Source organism: Dendronephthya gigantea, unplaced genomic scaffold (assembly GCF_004324835.1).
Source record: "Dendronephthya gigantea isolate DGI-Jeju-01 unplaced genomic scaffold, DenGig_1.0 000209F, whole genome shotgun sequence".
In the NCBI taxonomy this organism is placed as follows: Eukaryota; Metazoa; Cnidaria; class Anthozoa; order Malacalcyonacea; family Nephtheidae; genus Dendronephthya; species Dendronephthya gigantea.
The window spans coordinates 251,769-271,339 of NW_021163219.1; the positions used below are offsets into that span (position 1 = coordinate 251,769).

Sequence of the window (19,571 nt, forward strand, 5' to 3'; positions counted from 1 at the left end):
AAGTGGGTTTATAAAAACGTTCAATAGCTTAACCTAAATTACAACGTTCTACAATGAAAATTTAAGCTATACTAAGTACATCTGAAATTACCTATATAAAAATGAATTATACAAGTCTATAGGCTGGGCTAATGGACTATGTCTGCAAAGTTCTGTCCTACAGAAGTAATTATACGTATAATTCATCTTTGTTAAAATTTTAATCTCGTTTCTTTTTCACTAACGTTTTTCACATGTTTTGACAACAATTCGTGAAGCCGATGATTCGGGTCAATCAAATCTTTAATCAACAATACACATGCTTTATTTCTACGTTCTTCCAGGGTTTCCAATTTGCTGCTATAATCCTTATAACCAGTATGCTCCGGATAAATAATGTTAAGAGCCCTTCTCTGAACTCTCTCTATTATCCTTTTGCATCTTTGTAAGTCTACCACTACATATCTGCATACCGTACTCCAGAACAGATCGAATAACTGTACAGTAGAACATCAAAAGATCCTCAATATAGGTGCTCCGTACCTCCTCAAATTTTTTAAAAAATGTAATCGCTTGGTTGCCTTTTTTACAATATATTCTGTGTTGGTCCTATATATATAGGTACATATATATATATATATATATATACAGTCGTTATCAAAAAGGTTGTCATATTGAAATATATATAAATACGTAACTATCAGTCACGTGATTTTACTGCATACGTTAGTTTAATGGGAAATTCGTGAAAATCTTTGTTAAAAATTTCATAAATATAATTGCAAAGTTAACAATATTGATAATAATAAAGAAACAAGACAAAAATGAGCGAAATAAACAATGTTTAATGCTCACGTGATTGATATTTATATATTTGTATATGTATTGATGGGGAAAACCTTTTTGATAACGACTGTATATATATATATATATATATATATATATATATATATATATATTATATATATATATATATATATATATATAAATATATATATATATATATAATATATATACACCCATTTGCAAAAACGTTGGCCGCAGATAGATAGATAGATAGATACTTGAAGTCTAATTAGAATTGCATATGATTACATTTGCATGGAATTTCTATAATGTTACACAACATATGCAATTCTAATTAGATCTCGAATATCTATCTATATATCTATCTGCGGCCAACGTTTTTGCAAATGGGTGTATATATATATATATATATATATATATATATATATATATATATATATATATATATATATATATATATATATATATTATATATATATATATATATATATGTATAGGTTATCACATGAGGGGCGAGGTGATATCAGTTTTATCGCTTGAGTGACGATATCATAAATGTCACGAGTGAGCGCAGCGAACGAGGGACATTTATGTTATCGTCCTGAAAGCGATAAAACTGATATCACCTCGTCCCGATTGTGATAACCTGTTTATCACATACTTCTTTTTCTTCTATAAAGCAATCGACATCGGCTGAAACAAACCTCGAACTGCTCGAGTCAGCCATCTTTGTTTTGACAGCGGCAAATGCAGCGGGACAAAAAGCGATATCAGTGACAAAAAGCGATATCAGTGACGATATCGTTTTTATGTCACCCTGTTATCGCCCTGATAAAGGCACAAGTATGTGATAAATATAATTATATATATATATATATATATATATATATATATATATATATATATATATATATATATTATATATACATACATACAGTTTGATGTGTAAGAATAAAGAATGATCAGTAGATTATACTCATATCATAAAGAGTAAATATATATTTACTATTCAAACCAACAAAGGATACACGCTCCTAAATTATCATCCGTTTTCAGCTTTATATGATGTTAAACTTGATATTAATCATGTTCAAACTGCTTCGTGCTGCGTCAGCATGAAAAATCCGGCATGTTTTTTGCCCACTTTTTTAACCTGAAACATTAGGAGCAAGTCCTTCCGGAATTATTATATTGCTCGATGGTTTAAACACTAATAAATGACCTCTCTCAATAAAATTCCATACAAGTTTCGATATTGCTTGAAGTGTTACTGCAAGCTGAGTACAATTAATTCGATTCGTTTTATTCTTTCCTGATATTCTTTCAGTTTACAACGGTTTAAATCATAAAGCTTTCTTTTATTTTGTCTTTTCGAAAATTAACAACAACAACTCGTGTGTAATCAATTAAGTACTTTTACTTCACGAGCTGCGCACGTGATATACAACTTAACGCAAAAGCTACACAATACGTTACACTCCCGGCGTTTATCACTCAGGCATCTGATCAAATCTATAACAAAATAAGAAGTTAATAATATAGACTGTCATGAGTTCTACTCATTTCCTTGTTTTCGTCTTTGTTCGCCTTGAATTGCAGCTCTTCGTCTTGGAGGTCGTATTCGGGTTGTGACGTTTTTCTCTATATATAACGTCAGTCTGATCTGGAATACTATCAGCGTTCTATGTTGGACCCATATGAAGTTCCAGAGGAACGAGGTGTTGGATATGGCGTTGCAGAACAGTTATTCTTCGTTGCTGTGAATTCATGACTCTGACCTTCGCTGAACCGAAACGTGGTTGTCGCCGAATATACCTGATTCCGCCTTATTATTACCTAATTTCTTTTTATTTCGTAATGACCGTGAATTTTCGAGTGGTGGCGGTGTCTGTATTTATGTCAGCTGTGAAATCTCCTGTACGAGACTTAAAAAGTTTGAGGACCCCAATATTGAATCCTTGTGGTTGTCGTTAAGACCTAAACGACTACCCAGATCCATCTCAATTATTCTTGTGGCTGCTATATACCACACGACATCATCTGGTGCATCTGAGAACTGGGATTTATACAATCATATCCAAAGTAACGTCGACATATTTCTTAGAGACCACCCCGATGCCATTGTTTTGATTACAGGTGATTTCAATCCAACCAGCACTGGCTTCGACGTTAATCGTGTTAAGAGGCTAACAGGTCTCTCTCAAATAATACGCGTGGGTACTAGAGAAAACGCTATATTGGATTGGTGTCTAACTAATGCAAAGAAGTCTACCTTGGATGTTTCTAAACTGCCCCCTCTTGGTCTTAGTGATCATAACACCATCCTAATTAAACCTTACTTAAATAAACCACCTATTCAAGCGAACAAATCTGTGCTGAAAAGGGATCTTAGAGATAGCAATTTACGACTTTTTGGTCAATGGATTACTGCTTACGATTGGTCTGATGTTTTATCAACTTCAGACTGTGAAGAAAAGTATGCTAAATTTGATGAAATGATTACTTTCGCAGTTGATTACTTTTTTCCAGTTAAGAAAACTAAAATTAAAAAGTCAGACAAACAGTGGATGACCCCTGCCTTAAAAGTTGCAATATCCAAACGTCAAAAAGCATTTTTCAAATATGGGAAGACGTCGAAAGCCTTTAAATATTGGCGAAATTTAGTCCAACATGATGTTAAAATTGCACGGGCTAAATATTATTGGAAATCAGTAGAAAAACTGAAAGACGGTAATCCATCTAAGTGGTGGAGAGAAGTTAAAAGCTTGGGTGGTTTGTCGTCTACTAATACATGGCACCAACAGTTAATAGGTGATGACAACCCTTCTGTAACACATCTGGCTGAGTCATTTAATGATTTCCTGGTTAACCTTACCTCTCACTTTTCCCCGCTTACACGTGATACCAGCTCCATCGACCCCGACGTACCACACCAGTTCCTCGTCAATCCTGGGATTGTTTTGTCATCCCTTTGTCAGATTAAGACCAATAAGTCCACAGGACCAGATAGAATTCCTAATATACTGCTCAAAATGTTTGCTATCGAATTTGCTCCTGTTCTGGCTGATATACAATTCATCAATACAACAAGGAATTTTTCCACATCAACTAAAGCGTGCTGTCGTTATTCCAGTTCCGAAAGTGTCACCCCCAGCAACCCTCGAGAACGATCTGCGTCCAATTTCTCTAACATCCCAAGTGGCAAAGGTTCTAGAAGGTTTTACCCTTAAATCCTTGTTGTCGCAAGTTGCTAACAAAATGGACCCTAAACAATTTTCCCTTCCGAGAAAATCCACAACCCATGCCTTGGTCTACCTATTACACTCAGTCTTAGCAGCTCTCGAGTCAGGCCAGTGCTCTATTAGAATATTCTTTGCAGATTTTAGAAAAGGTTTTGACCTGGTTGACCATATATTATAATTGAAGAATTGCGTCCGATGTCCTTCTATTGTTCGGTGGATCAAGGATTTTCTTACTGGCCGCGAACAACGTGTAAAAATTGACAATTGCTATTCCTCATGGAAGAAAACTAATGGTGGTTTACCGCAAGGTACCAAACTTGGACCCATTTTGTTTGCAATTCTCGTCAACCAGCTTCTAAATAACTGGCAGGGCCGTATCAAATTTGTAGACGATTCGACAGCTTTTGAGATCATTCCGCGGGGTTCGCCTAGTTTTCTACCCATAATTGTAAATGAGATTTCCCTGTTCGCCATGAAAAGAGGAATGGAACTCAATCCAAAAAAATGTAAGGAGATGATTATAAGCTTCTTGAAATATAACCATACCTCCTTCAGTCCTATCTACGTTGCAGGCGTTCCTATAGAGCTTGTGTCTACATTCAAGTTACTCGGCGTTCATTTGTCTAATGATCTTACATGGAATACCCACGTTGATTATATAATTAAAAAGGCTAATTCACGATTATATTCTCTTCGCAAATTACGGAAAGCTGGTTTAAAACAATCCGACCTGTCCATGGTATATTGTTCCTTCGTCCGTTCGCTACTGGAGTATGCATCGCCATCGTGGGCTACCTTGTCATCCGCATTGTCAGATGAAATTGAATCTATCCAACGGCGTGCTCTCAAAATTATTTACCCGACGTTGTCATATGCTGATGCGCTTGTTGTTACAGGACTTGATAATTTGATAAATCGTAGAGACGTGGCTTGCAAACTGTTCGTTCATAGGTTAAGGGAATCCAAGACACACTTTTGTAATCCATTAGAATCTATTGTTAAAGTAGAATCCCAAGAACCCGCTCATGATTATTACCTACGAAATCAAAACAATATTCGATCTCCACCGCTTATATGCACTGAGCGGTTTCGTAACTTTGTTACAGTTAAGTATAATATTTAAAAAAATAATATTGAATTACAATATTCAAATTCCATTTTAATCTAGCTAAGTATGTAAATAAGTCATTTTACCGTTGTATATAACTTCTCAATTAGGCCTACCTATGTAGACTATATTGATGATTATTTTATAAATTATTAATAATTCTGTAACACTTTACAATATTTAATACCCTATGTAACGATAATCGTGTAATTCAGTTTGTACTGCGATACGATTTTAATAAACTAATAATAATAATAATAATAATAACGTGTTATACGCCATCATTACTCTTCATTAACTCTTCAACCTTGCCTAACTTCCATAAAATCCGTGGAACGCTCTCATTTTTGATCACAACTATATCACCAACGGATATGATCTCTCGTGAAGGACCATGAAATGCTGATGAAACTTCTCTAAGACTAACGAGATATTCATTTCTTTCCCTTTTTTACGAATTGATTCAAAAGAAGTCTATGATGCTTAGCTTTCTTCATCAGCGACTTACTAGTGCTCATAACTTCGAAATGTCTTTCATTCGGAAGCACGGATATCTTTCGTCCATAAACGAAATCTAAGGGCTTGGGGGGGTATAAGAAACTCCTTCGTGATTGTCATAGATGTATGTTAAGGGTCGATTATTAATAGTGGTCTCAACTTCAATTATGATTGTTCTCAAAGCTCCAAAATTCAACGATGTTCTTCCTAAAGCTTTCTTCAGACACCGTTTTACGTTTCTCATCAGGCGCTCCAAAAAACCACCAGGCCATAGTGCTTTTTCTGTAATGTATTGCAATGATACGCCTTTACTAACAAGAGCTCTTTGTACTTCAGACGATCTTACTATTTGTTGTACTTCCTTTGAAGCAGCCTTGAACGTTTTCGCGTTGTCAGTTAATAAGAATGCAGGTAGGCCTCTTCGCCCGGAAAATCGTCTGAAGACTTGTAGAAATGACTTTGTCGATAAGCGGTTAACGAGTTCTAAATGAACCGCCCTTGTACTCTGACACGTGAAGCGGCAGATATAAGCCTTTTGTGTCCCATTAGCATCTTTAACATAGAGCGGACCAGCAAAATCTATTCCGGAATTAGTAAATGGGGGATCCTCACTCACTCGCACACACGGAAGTTGCGGTTCCTTTGGTGTTGCAAACGGTTTTTCTTCTAACTTCTGGCATGTTACAAATCTTCTAATTATTCGCTTTACAGTTTCTCGACCATGAGGTTCCCAAATTCTTTCAGGAATGCAGCTAAATGTTTCGCGTACCATCGTGTTGGACCCTTTCGTGGCACTCGCGTACAAGTAACTCAGTGAAATGATGTTTCGTGGGCATAAGTATTGGTGTTTTTGAATCATCTGAGAGTTTTGTGTTCGATAATCTCCCTTCGCATCGTATAATTTGGTCTGTGTCGATGAAAAGTCGCAGTTGCTTAACCAACTTGTTTAATCGACCATCTTTCAGACATGAAAGTTGTTCTACAAATGATTCGTTCTGAACAGATCTAAACCAAAGTTTTTTGGCTTCGCGTAATTTTTTCGGCTTGCAACTCTCTCGTACATGGACAACGATGCTTTTGAGACCTCTTAACAAAGCGAAGCACCTTGCTGTAACACGCAGCAGCCTGTCCTTCGAACTGTGATGCGTGACATCAATAATCTTCTCCACATGTACTGATAAAACGGTAGTGTTTGCGTTGCTTGTAAGAGTGTGGATCAGATTTGGAGGATGCTTGATAACCTCGTCGTCAGCTAATCCATTATTGAGTGTCCTTGACGGTGTTGTCGGCCTTTCATCACTTGATAACTCAAGAAAATAAGGACTTTCCACCAACTCTCGTTGTGAACTAGATATTTTCCTGAACATCCGCGAGAGGGCAAGTCGGCGGGATTTAAATTGCCAAGGCAATGTCTCCAACTATTCTCTGTCCGTTAGTTCACGTATTTCTTGGACTCGATTCTGAATATATTTCTTCCAATTCTTGTCGTTTTGGATCCAACATAGCGTAGTAAGTGAATCCGTCCATAAGAACAGCGTCGATTCTCAATGTTTTCAGAGCTTGTAATATTGAGTTGACCAATCGCGATAAGAATAATGCCCCCAAGAGCTCCAAGCGCGGAATGGATTGTTTATGTAGCGGTGCTACTCTAGTTTTCGCCGCAATAATCTCGAATTCGACATTACCATTAGCATTTACGTACCTAAGATATACGACAGCAGCATAAGTTCTTTTGGAAGCGTCAGAAAAACCGTGTATTTCGTGACGTTGAATTTCTTCAGAGGACTTGAAATAACAACGTGGAACACTTAGATCGATTAACGGAGTTAATTTAATATCTCGGTCCATTTTGACAAAATCTCGCCGTCCAGGGGGTCATCCCAATCTATGCTCTTGTTGCACAGGATCTGAAATAGGATTTTCATGTTGATTGTGAAAGGTGACAGCAGGCCGAGCGGATCAAACACTTTCGCAGCTAGTTTTTAAACGGAACGCTTCGTTTTTGGCAGGGACTTCACTGTTTTGTTTTCTTCTGAGGTAGAGTATTCGGTTTTGCGTGGTTGTAGAATACTGTTCTCTTCCCTTGACTCGTTACTCCCGGCGTTGCATGATGGTAAGAGATTCCCTGATTCGATCCAATCTCTAAGATCCTTACTCATTAATTCTTTCGACGACTCGTATACTTTAAATGCTTCTGAATCAGTAGACGCACCACCAGCAAAATCGTCAACACATAAGGAGTTCCTTAGTAGATTAACGACGTCAGGATCGGACACGGAATGTAGTGACAAATGATCATCCACTGTACCAGACAAAATGGCTGGACTGGGTTTCAATCCGAATGGCAGACGACGAAATTGATAATGCTTTATTTCAGGGAATTCTTTGTTGATGTCATCAAACCATAGGAACTTAACCATTTTACGATCGTGTGTGGCAATGTTGATCTGGTGGAAGGCTTTCTCGATATGGGACGTTAGTCCAATAGGATGTTCTCGAAAGCGTACGATAATGTCAAATAATAGGGGCACAGAGTTGGGTCCTTTCTCTAAGCAATCATTTAACGAACTATAATCTTCAGAAGGTTTAGCCGAACCGTCAAAGACAATTCGAAACTTCGTTGTCTCTTTAACTTCACTTGCCTGACGACACCATGATGAGGAAGAAAATACCCAGACGTTTGCTCCTCACCTGTTTGCTCGACAATACTAACACGTTCTTGCTCGCGGATGATTTTATCATAATCTTGAAATAATATTTTGTCCTTGGTTAATCTAGACTGGAGTTGACGCAATCGCTTTAGACACATATGATACCCAGTAGATTTTGGTACATTTTCTTCTTTCCACGGCAAGTTAACTTCGTAACGACCTTTCTGTTCCTTGAACTGAACATTACGCACGAAAATTAACTCATCAGGTTCAATCTCTTCTTTGATTCTAATTGCATCTGTTTCCCAAAAATTTCGTATCACTTCTGTAAGGTCATCGGCGGAATCGTTGTTTGCCATGAATGGGGAACCGAATGCGGAATCGTATTGTCAATTACCAAATTTGCAACAAACCGATTCGAAGAACACGCATTATGAGCAGTTGGACCGGATACTAGACATCCAAACAGGCCACGTACAATTTCTCCTGAGATAAGATCAAAGTAGTAATCGGAACCAACCAGTATATCAATATCATTGCTGGTGATTTCTGCATGTTCCAAGCTAGAATCAGCCAAATCGAGGTCTTGTAGATGAGGATGAAGGTCAATGTCAATGGCAGTTGACAAGGGCAAAAATATTTTAGGATAGCAGAGGGCAGAAATAGAATGGGTACCATTTCTTCCTTGTAACGACACTTGAACTAGATCGCATTGTTGTTTTGCATACTGTTGAGAACCAAATGTATTCAGATTGAGAGTTTCCCTTTTTATTGGGTTTAGACCGAGCTTGGACTTGAGTGAATTGGTGATATACGAGCGTTGGCTTCCGCTATCGAAAAGAATTCAGGCTTTCACTGACTTCCGACCATTCGACGAGTGCACATATGTTACAGCAGTCTGCAAAAGTACTTGACGACGTCCCTTGGCTGTACTTGGATTAACAGCAGAGGTAGCTTGCGTATCTTCTGCGGTAATGTTACCATTATCCGACGGCTCTGTTCTTTCGGATAGCGGGTGATGTCGTGATGGATCTCTCTGGTTGGAAGGCTTTTGCTGCTGATTTTCTGGATTTCTCGAGTTTAACGGGGTTAATGTGGGACAAATTGATTGATGGTGTTTCCCGTTGCAACGTTGACAGGTACGACCGTAACTGCATTGATCGCTTCGGTGATTCTTTCCCAAACATATAAAGCATCGATTATCACGTTTAAGGATTCGTTTGCGTGTGTTTATATCTAATATCTTATTGCAGGATGCTGAAAAATTTGGTTCATTGCAATATGCACACCTACAGGGTTTCGGATGGGAACGAGTGTCTTGAGCAAATAATGAGGCCGCAGTACCTTGTGGTAATTTGTTATTAGCTGGCTTTCGACTGTCCGCCTGAAGTTTAACGTTTTCCCCTACTTCACGAGCTTCAACTTCTTTGAGTATAATTGATAATGTGTCTGAGATCTCCCAAATATCCTTTGTGGTCTCACGGGCCATTTGAATTCTTACTTCAATGGGCAGCTTTGACATGATAATGGGAATCAATAAGCTTCCATATTGCTTTGAATTAACACCTAATGAAGCCAGACCTCTCGTGTGAACACTAATCTTATCGTAAATGTATCTCAACTGGGACGGTTTATCACTAGTAGATGGTGGAATTTTCATTAACTCATCCAAATGAACAGAAATTATTTGCTGCTGTTTGCCAAAACGTTGGTGTAAGATTTCTATAGCTGATTGGTAATTGTCTCGTGTCAAAGTAGGACCCTCTACTGCTCGCAGTGAACGACTTTCTAATAACGAGTTCAGGTAGTTAAATTTGTCTATTTGCGTTAACTCTAGGTTCTTGGGCACTGCGCTTTTGAAACTGTCCCAAAATGTACGGTAACTTGTTATATCTCCCCTGAACTTTTGTAACACAAGCTTCGGTAATTTGGGACGGCTGTGATTTGTAGGATTACGGGGGTTGGTGGGCAAATTTGATTGTTTGGCAAGAGAGCTCACCTCTCTTGAGTTGGATAATGAATCAATATTGGTTGACGTACCTGTGTTCGTGGAAGATTGGAACTCAGCGACGCTGAGTCAGCGTCTTGTATTACTGGTGGAGATTCTACCGTGGACGTTGTTGTGTCTTCGTTTTTGACTCGTATTTCATTCGATTTTCGGCAATGAAGTGCTGCATATCTAATACTTGAGATTCAATTTCGTCGGCCTCGTCCACCTCTTTCGGTATATCATCATCTTCGCAAAGTTCTAGTATTTCCCCGTCGAGACTCTTCACTACCCTCAATATTTCTGTTAACATCGTTTCGATTGTTTTTAACCTGGATTTCAATTTCGCTATTCCCATTTCCTCGGTTGGAATATCCTCGCTAAGAATATGATCCGCTTCTTTCGTTAATTTCGTAATTACGCCTCGATGGCCCGCTCGTACAGCTCGCTTGCGAGCCAAAGTCCGTCATTTTGTGTGCTAAATAAGTCGGCTATAATCGTATCGGTAATGGTTTATTGTTCGCATGAAGTTTCCAATTGCCCCACGTTGGGCGCCATATAATTAATTTCGTTCGTTTTCCTGATATTCTTTCGGTTTACAGCGGTTTAAATCATAAAGGTTTCTTTTATTTTGTTTTTACGAAGATTTACAACAACAACTCGTGTGTAATCAATTAAGTACTTTTACTTCACGAGCGGTGCACGTGATATCAACTTAACGCAAAAGCTACACAGTACGTTACACTGAGCAACGATATACGATATAATCGGTTCTCTTCTGGGAATTGAAACCGTTTTAGTTTTTAGCGTGCGCGACATTGACAAATTTTCACTGAAAAACAACACTACAAATTGAACTTTGCGCCCAATTAAAATTTCAAGTTTGATGTGCTGAACTTTCGGTCGAACTTGTTAGGCGATTTGCCAATGAATAATGCAATAATAATTATTGATTGCAAAATTCCAATACACGAGGAGCGGAACATCTGGTTTGACTGTAAAGCACTGTGGAGCAAGTTTCCTGTACATATGTATGCACCATAATGCATTGCGCTTGAGCTCAGTTAGCCATCAAACTATAGAGCTCGCTCAGGTTCGCCTCCAAAAAACAATGGTAAGTAATAATAAACAGAATATAGGTTAAGATCTCGTAAATTTTTTCATAAACGTTTTGTTGTAACCCCGTAACTTTCAAATATTCCTGATTAACTACATGTAGTGAAGTTATAAATGCGCATAAAAAAGTCCACACCACCATGCCAACCCTAAAAATTTGCTTTTTCTGCCTGCTGCACGAATTAGGATATTTCTATACTTGCTCGCCTTTGGCCTGCTCATTCCGAAGCAATTTTCCGTTTTTGTGGATTAATTAAATCACGGTTGTCACGCCTATCTTTTAGTTTAATCCCAATAGACATATCCTGGTTTCTAGAACCCACAGTGAACCATAGTTACCTCCTTCTTTTTGAATGTTTCAGGGCAGGTTTTGAAAGTGAAATTGTAATTCTTCACCATCGTTTACGGACAAAAATGGTCATCACTAAAGATGGATATTGTACGTGGCAGGCTCCAGTAACATTAAACAGTTATTGCACTTTAGATCTCACAGACTTTCCTTTTGACGAACAGAAATGTCCCATTCAAATTGGTTCGTGGACGCATCCGGGAGAAAAAATCAACATGACATACTCCGACCGAAATGCAGATTTGAGCCATTATATCACAAGCGGGGAATGGATTCTACAAAGTGCTACCTTGAGTCAAGATTTCGGATACTATAAACCTGAAATTTCACCTCATCCTTATATTACCCTGTCTTTGAAGATTCAACGTCGTCCAGATTACTACAAAAATCAAATGATAATTCCTTTGATTTTGGTTACAAGTTTAGCTATTTATAGTTTTATTTTACCCTTGAATATTGAAGCCCAGATAAGTATTGTACTCACAATTGTAGTTTCTGTTTCTGTACACAATGTAATCATATCGTCTGAGTTACCAAAAACTGCAGATCCTATTCCTGCTCTTCTAAAATTTTCCGTTGATATGCTTATGTTAATCGTACTTAGTTCTTTTCACATATTTATAACCTCACTATGCGTGAAAAAGATCTCTAGTTTTTCGAATTGGTGGTTTAATGTAAAGTCTGAAGATAATTCGGAAAGTGCACACCCAACAGCAGCAACATGTGTTCGTATATCTTCCCTCATTATATTTTTGTTTACTTTCATGATTTTAATTTTTTTGTTTCGTAGAAAAGAAAAGATTTGAGTACTAATGAGTAAGGGTAAAAATATATGTAAACATATTAAATGATTCGTATATACACTGGCGGTCAAAAAGAACTGCTCAAAACAAGTTAAAATGCTCTAGATTACATGCTAAGCTGTATGAAATATTAATATTTTGTTGACCTTCCTTTGGCCTTATAATTGATGACGTCCTTACATCGGCTTGGCATACTTTTTGTTATGGTGGTAATCTTAGCGGTCAAAAGAAATTCATCCTATCGACAGTCTTTACAGCAACGCATAAATCATGGACCGTTTATGAATGAATTCCTTTCTTGCACTATCCCCTTGACATTGTCCCACAAATTTTCAATGGGGTTAAGGTCTTTTGACTGTGCAGGCCAATCCATTTCTGTCACTCCCTCTTCCAGCAAGCATTGTTGTTTGACTATATCTTGGAAGTGTGGCAGGTTGCATTACATTATTGAAATATTGTTTGGAATAGGAGAATTATACAAAATGCCTATGAAGCTTTCTCCTATATTCGCTTCTTTATTATGAAATTGTATCTAAACAGCTCATTTTGACCGCTAGTGTACAATAAAAGATAGATTGTTGCGATTCCTGTTACATACGATACTAGCAACATTTGAACAGTTCTTTTTGACCGCCAGTGTATATATCTGAATATTCAAAATTTAACCTTAAAAAAAGGTGCTTTAGGCGGCTGCAAAGTTCATATTTATGTCAATCAATTGTGTTTTATATTATACGCGTGATAGAGAATCTTATAAGCATTAAGTCATAGAAAGCATAATTCGATTAAAAAATGTAGTAGATGTAATCAATTGTAAAACAAGGTTCACAATTCACAAAGGTATGTTTGAAAATTTGTGCTAGTTATTGATGATATTTAAGTTGTGAACATTTTTAAGCATTGATTGACTGAGCAAAAGACCATCTCTGCTACAGCATCAACTCCACATATATGAATAATAGCTATATGAGAGCTGGAGCGAGCTTTTAAGACCAACCCACAGTTCACACTTACATAGCTGATTGCATAAGGATCATCCCACTCCACTCGGGGGTATGATGTGTTTAAGTGTGACTCAACCGTCACTATAATTTATTACAAGGGGATGGACAACACTCGAAACTCCGGTGGTCCGATGGAGTAAGAGTCGTAATTATGAAACGTGTAATTAACAAGACAGAAAAAAACAAAGAAAAAACGACAGTGACGACAAATACCCCCCAAAAAACAATAGCTGATCAAAAAACTGCTGAAGGAATGTTCACAAACTGTCCTACGAGTGCTGAAACGACTTGAAGACCGGGTCGAAGGAAACGCATGTTTTCTATTCATAAATATACTTCTACTTATGGCAATACTAGACCGATCTTCATTGTTTGGTCGTCTGCTCAAGACAATCGGGCACAACTTCTCCAGCTCCTTTAAACCATAAGTTTATGGTTTACCTCTCCTCAGTCCAAAGCAGACAAATACGACTATGCCCACCCGTTCCTTGTTAATGTGATGGATGAGCCAGATATTCCCCCAACGAGGTACCAGTGAAGGCCTCCGTGGTCATGCAAATACGAAATTTAAAACGCATGAAAATCTTAGCGTTCCCTTGATCTTTCCAGATGGCCAGAATGCTTGCATACATGGACATGAGACTGGACGCAGTGCTACTGCAACGAAATTTTCGACCCCTTTTTTATAAGCTCAATTTAAAGTGCTCACTCTCCTGATTTCATTTGTGAAAACCGAATCAAAATTGGCTTTCTCAAAAGATTTTTATAGCTCTCCAAAATCGCGATTTTTGCCACTTCCTGTGCGAACTTTTGCTCCGTTATACGTATTGTGGTTTGTGACGTAGAAAAGAATACCGATTCTTAGCATAGCGTAAAAATACTAGTGTTAAGTAGCTTCGTCGACGAAGAAGTTTTGTTTCTTACAGTCCCGACCAAGTCAGTATTCATCAAAATTATGAAATATTTATACAAATGTTCCTCACAAAAGAGATGGATCGCCAAAGTTGAAGAAAAATACAGGCTATGCATGGGAGCTAAAGGAAACCTCAAAGACCAACCCACCCCCTATATTTTAAGGCATGCAGTTTGCAACACCCGAAACTTAAGAGGAAAAACGGAGTAAAACTCATATGAAACATTCAACAAGACAAAACGTACAGTAACAATAAAGACTCAGGACAGTACAGGTAAAAACAGACAGTAATGATAAAAACGGACAGACACAGCAGTAACGATAAACTCTCGAAAAGAAATAGCTAATCAATAAGCAAGCATTTAAGAACATTAGTTTCAAAATTGTAAAAATCCTACTACCACGCGTATAAAAAAAATTTTTAGCAGCTTATTGGATGGTTTTGTTTTACTATTCTATTGTTCTCTATAATTTATGAATATACTCAAAACCTTTTTCGTCGCTTTTCCTATAACAAACTAACCCTTATTCTCGTGCATGATAAATCAAAGAGTAATAAAGCTAACTTGATAAATTTTCATGGTAGATTTTAAAGACAATTAGCTCGGACTTTAACCTAAAAGTGTTGTGGGGCCTGGCACACAATTTTCTACTTTGCTCGGTCAGCGGCTGTGCACGTTTGATTAACATCGCTCTATCGCATTTGGCAACCGGCGTAGCGAAAAAAAAGTAGTTTAATACGAGTGCAAAAAAAAACTAGTTGGAAAATGCTTCCATTCGCCGCAAATTATCAATGTTTTTTTTTCAAATTTTCCTGATATAAACATAATATAAAAAGCTTTTTACTTACGGTAAAATCATGCTTAAGACTTTAGGATATTACCCAAACTCTCAAATTCAAACTTTCACTCCATTGAAGGCATCACAACACCATGCTGTTTTCGCTAATATCTCCATATTTAACCACATTTAAAACGCAAAATAACACCCATAAAGTTCGTTGGCATCATTTTATAGTTTACGAAATAATTACAAACTACAAAGGAGTTTTTCAAAAAATATCGGCGATATATAAAATCACGTATATATATATATATATATATATATATATATATATATATATATATATATATTATTATATGACGCGCGTTTTGTGATGGACCATGAAAGTGTAAACTTCTTGTTCTCTTCTTAAATTCTTAACTTTGAAAGTTAAGTTTCCTCTTGAACTTGTCATTAAAGCAATCCAGCCTGGAATGGAACTTTTTTGACTATGCACTTGAGACACTCTTTAAATATGTGATATTTAGTTTACTATCTTTTAATATGCTGAACACCAGCTGCGGCTTTGGATGCCCTTCTGATGGCCTTTGGTGTTTTATTTGGCTCCATTGGTTTAATGACATCTTATATTGGATGCATTTAATACCTGATAATTTATTGTAATTATCAATATTTTGATCAAAATTATTGATTTTCAGAATAAATTTTTTGTATTCAGTTTATTGTTACATTAAAATTTTAAAATTAATATATTTAATGATTCAGTTATCAATATTATATTATATAATACATTATATATAAGCAATTTCTTAAACCTCCTTCATGAGATAAGCCGTAGTTAGTTGAAGTAGTCGTCATTCCGATGTATATTTATACTCAAAATTTAGTTGGTTTGTAATAAGTAGAGTTCTCAATACCAAGTAGAGTGCTCAATACCAAAAAAAAGCACATAAATAATATTTCACTAATTCTTTAATTTCAAAATAAAGCCATCGCTACACACTGTTTCACGCTAAGCTATAAAAGCAAAGCGATCATCAAGCGACTAAACAAAAATTCATTACAATATTAGATTACGTCATGCATTAACGGTTTCTCGTCTCTCACGCGCCTATGTTTCGCGCGCCTAAAATTTCCGTTATTAAACTTGTTCTATAGCAGCATTTTGAAAGCAGTTCAGAGCGCTTGTTTAAACATTTGTTTTCATCTGCACGTATTATGCACAGTTTTTTCGCAAGGCAAACACCACATTGCGGAGCTCAGGAAATCTTGGAATGCCTCGTTTCCGATATTGACTATGCATTTTATATTTTCACACGTGGGTCTTTTTATTTACACCATCTAAAGCAGTTTTGCCCATTGTGGAGATTACTAAAAAGAAAATATGTGAGTGCTTTTTCACTTTTTCCTCAGTGTAGCTTGGCCATATTAAATTAGGTAATGCTTTCGCTATAATGACCCCCCCCCGATTAGAAATTTACAAACTATGCTTACAAACTATAATTACAAACTTGGAGATATTCCCCATTTATGAATATTTTTTCGCGTGGGAAGAGAGTTGTTTAAACAGAGTATGGTAAAGTTGTAAATGTTGTAAAGGAAGTTTTGTTTGAGCTGATGACCAGACCTTGTTGAGATGTGGTAAGGCGAACTTGGTAATACTCGAGGAAAAGGATCCTTGATTAGTAAGGTGGTTTTGAAGTCTATCATCATGACCAGAGCGAAACTGTTTTAATACGTCTTTAGTGGAGTTGCATATGTCGTATTGGATTAATTATATAATGTATGGCTGCTAGTGGATTTCCACAATTATTATAGCTTCGTTAGGAGAGTGCTCTTGGGCATTTCGAATGACGGCTTGACACTGGGTAAATTTGACAGAAGAAGGATGTATAAAATAATGTTTTGACCAAATTCAATGCGGGTTATAGAAACAGTACTTAGCGTTCCTGATATTGGGATCTCAAGCCATTTACGAATGTACTGGTTACCTACAGAATGAATATGCTTGGAGATCCACGATCTTGACAGTGTCGAACGGTGAAATGCCAAGATAGTTTGGATAGAACGTAGCAGCTAAAGAGGCCGATGAGCTTATTTTTGGGGTGAAGTGAAGAATATTACAATGTTTTTATACAAGTATTAACCTTGTGTTGAAGAGAAAACTTTGAATGAAATAACAAACAACAAAAAGGGAATTATCCATCATAGAAAATATTTTCCTAAGTTTGGAGGCAAAAGCCCAAATGTAATGTAGTTATAATATGCGCATATAAACAAGTATTTGTATTTGGTAATAATTCACATACAGCATACATTTTTCCAACGGTACTTAAATTAATTTTCTGTTTTTTTTTAAAATCAACAAAATGAAAATAATAATAATTGCTGATGCAGCCAAAAATCCACTCCACTGAGACATGAACTGCACTCATGGCCTTATTTTAGTGCTGCATTTCAGGTGTAATCTGGCGTTGTTTGAATATAAAGGCCTTGAAGATAGACCTCTAGAGGATAGGCTGGATCACCATAAAGGCAAAGTGGATTTCCATTGATATTTGCATGCTGCCTTAATTGTTGCAGCAGCCCTGAGTGGTGCAACATTGTACTATCATGCCGTCTTTCTCCGAAGGGACCAGAGGGATCTGCAATTAGCCCATTTGTTATAATAACAAAGGAATATTCAATCTTTGTAACTTATTAAGTTACTATAACCTTAATTCCAAAGTTGTGCAACGTAGGTAAATTTGTACTCTTTTAAACAACCCTGTAGATCATCACTTCGGGAATATTTCAACGAATCCCCGGCGCTTACTTTAGGTCTATAAGTAATGAATACACCAATTTTAACAACACCTCCCCCCCACCTCTAAAGTAGGTCCACTGCTAGACAGGCTTCTTAGTACCTGTCCATTTATCGTAGTGAAAGTTGCAATGAAAGGATTACCAGAGCAACAAAACTAGGTGTAAGATTCCCCTTTTTCTTAGAGCAACAATAGAAGCCATAAAGCTTGTTTTAATCATAGCTAATATTCTGTTAATTGATATACATGCACGGTTTACATATGGACAATTGCGGCTTAAGTGAATTTTTATATCTAAGAATGAACCTTCAGAAAAGACCGTACAGTAGAAAATATTTCAAAAGACAAAGAAACGGTAAATGCTATCTTTCGAATATGTATTTAGGGTATGCAGTCGACTTTGAAATTTTTGTATTGACATTCGTTGTTTCAAAATTCAAATTACACTTTTAAGATTTGCAGATTTGCTATTATAAAGTGTAAACAGAACGTAAGCGACGTCTAAAACTCCCAAATAGGCAGGGGCGCCGGAAATAAAGGGCAGTCTTGCATGTGGCCTTTTCTATCATGTTATACTATCACACATGCATTCACCATTTGATAATATAATGCCTACTCTCCGAATTAAAACCATTCATTGCAAAGGCGTTCTCCAGGTTCGCATTTACTTGTATAATTTTAGGCTTCCTCTTCGTTTTGTTTGCCCCAGTGAACTCTAGATATTATATGGAAGGCTCGCTCTGTTCAAAAAGAGAAGCCAAACATGGCGGATCATGAAGGCTGCTGAGTACCAAACCAGGGCGTAAAACGCGCGTGGAAATTAAAAACACGAATTTTAAAACTATAAGTTTTTAAGTTATAAAGTTTTTAAAAATGAATACATACAATTCGTTAAAACCTTATCTGGCAATGTTACTCTTTCTAGAGACGGAACTTATGCCGTATATTTGTGTTGTGTTTACAAAATTGACCGAGATCTCTTCGATAAATTTTAACCGCTCATTCGTGGTGGTCAGGTTCGGTACCCAAACAGCCTTCATGATCCGCCATGTTTGGCTTCACTTTTAGATTACTCAATGTACTAGAGCGAACCTTCCATATATAGAGTTCACTGGTTTGCCCCCCGCCGCTTAAAACTTCTTATTTTAATTATTCATTTCGTTTCAATGATCCATTGTATTAATAGCTGCTGTCGTTGTGTTTCCTAATTGAAGGCAAATACCGTCTATGGTAGCTATATAGAGTTAGTACTCATCCAAAAGAACTATAAATAGTTAGCAAGAAACAGCGAAATATGAAAAAAGGAAGTATATCTCCATGCATACTGTTAATACTAATAAAATTTTGACTGATTAATATATAGAGAATTAATGTTATTCGCATCAAGTTTTCAAGGCTAAATTGAAGGCATATTTATTATTAAGCACTCAAAATACATGTATTTTTCAAATATATGTAGTAGCCCAGGCCGCAGATAATGCCAGCATTCAGCTTATATATTAATTTAAAGGCATATTTTAAAAAATT

The 19,571-nt window shown here is 36.8% G+C and overlaps 1 protein-coding gene across 1 annotated transcript in view; it reads left to right on the plus strand.

Moving 5' to 3' along the window:
• The window catches only part of LOC114539632 (neuronal acetylcholine receptor subunit alpha-5-like), a 34,098-nt gene extending 21,555 nt beyond the window's left edge, over positions 1-12,543 (plus strand). The window contains exon 5 of the mRNA XM_028560248.1: positions 11,751-12,543. Within this exon, the coding sequence (XP_028416049.1) occupies positions 11,751-12,543 (793 nt within the window). The remainder of the gene's footprint in view (positions 1-11,750) is intronic.
• The last annotated feature ends 7,028 nt before the right edge of the window (positions 12,544-19,571 follow it).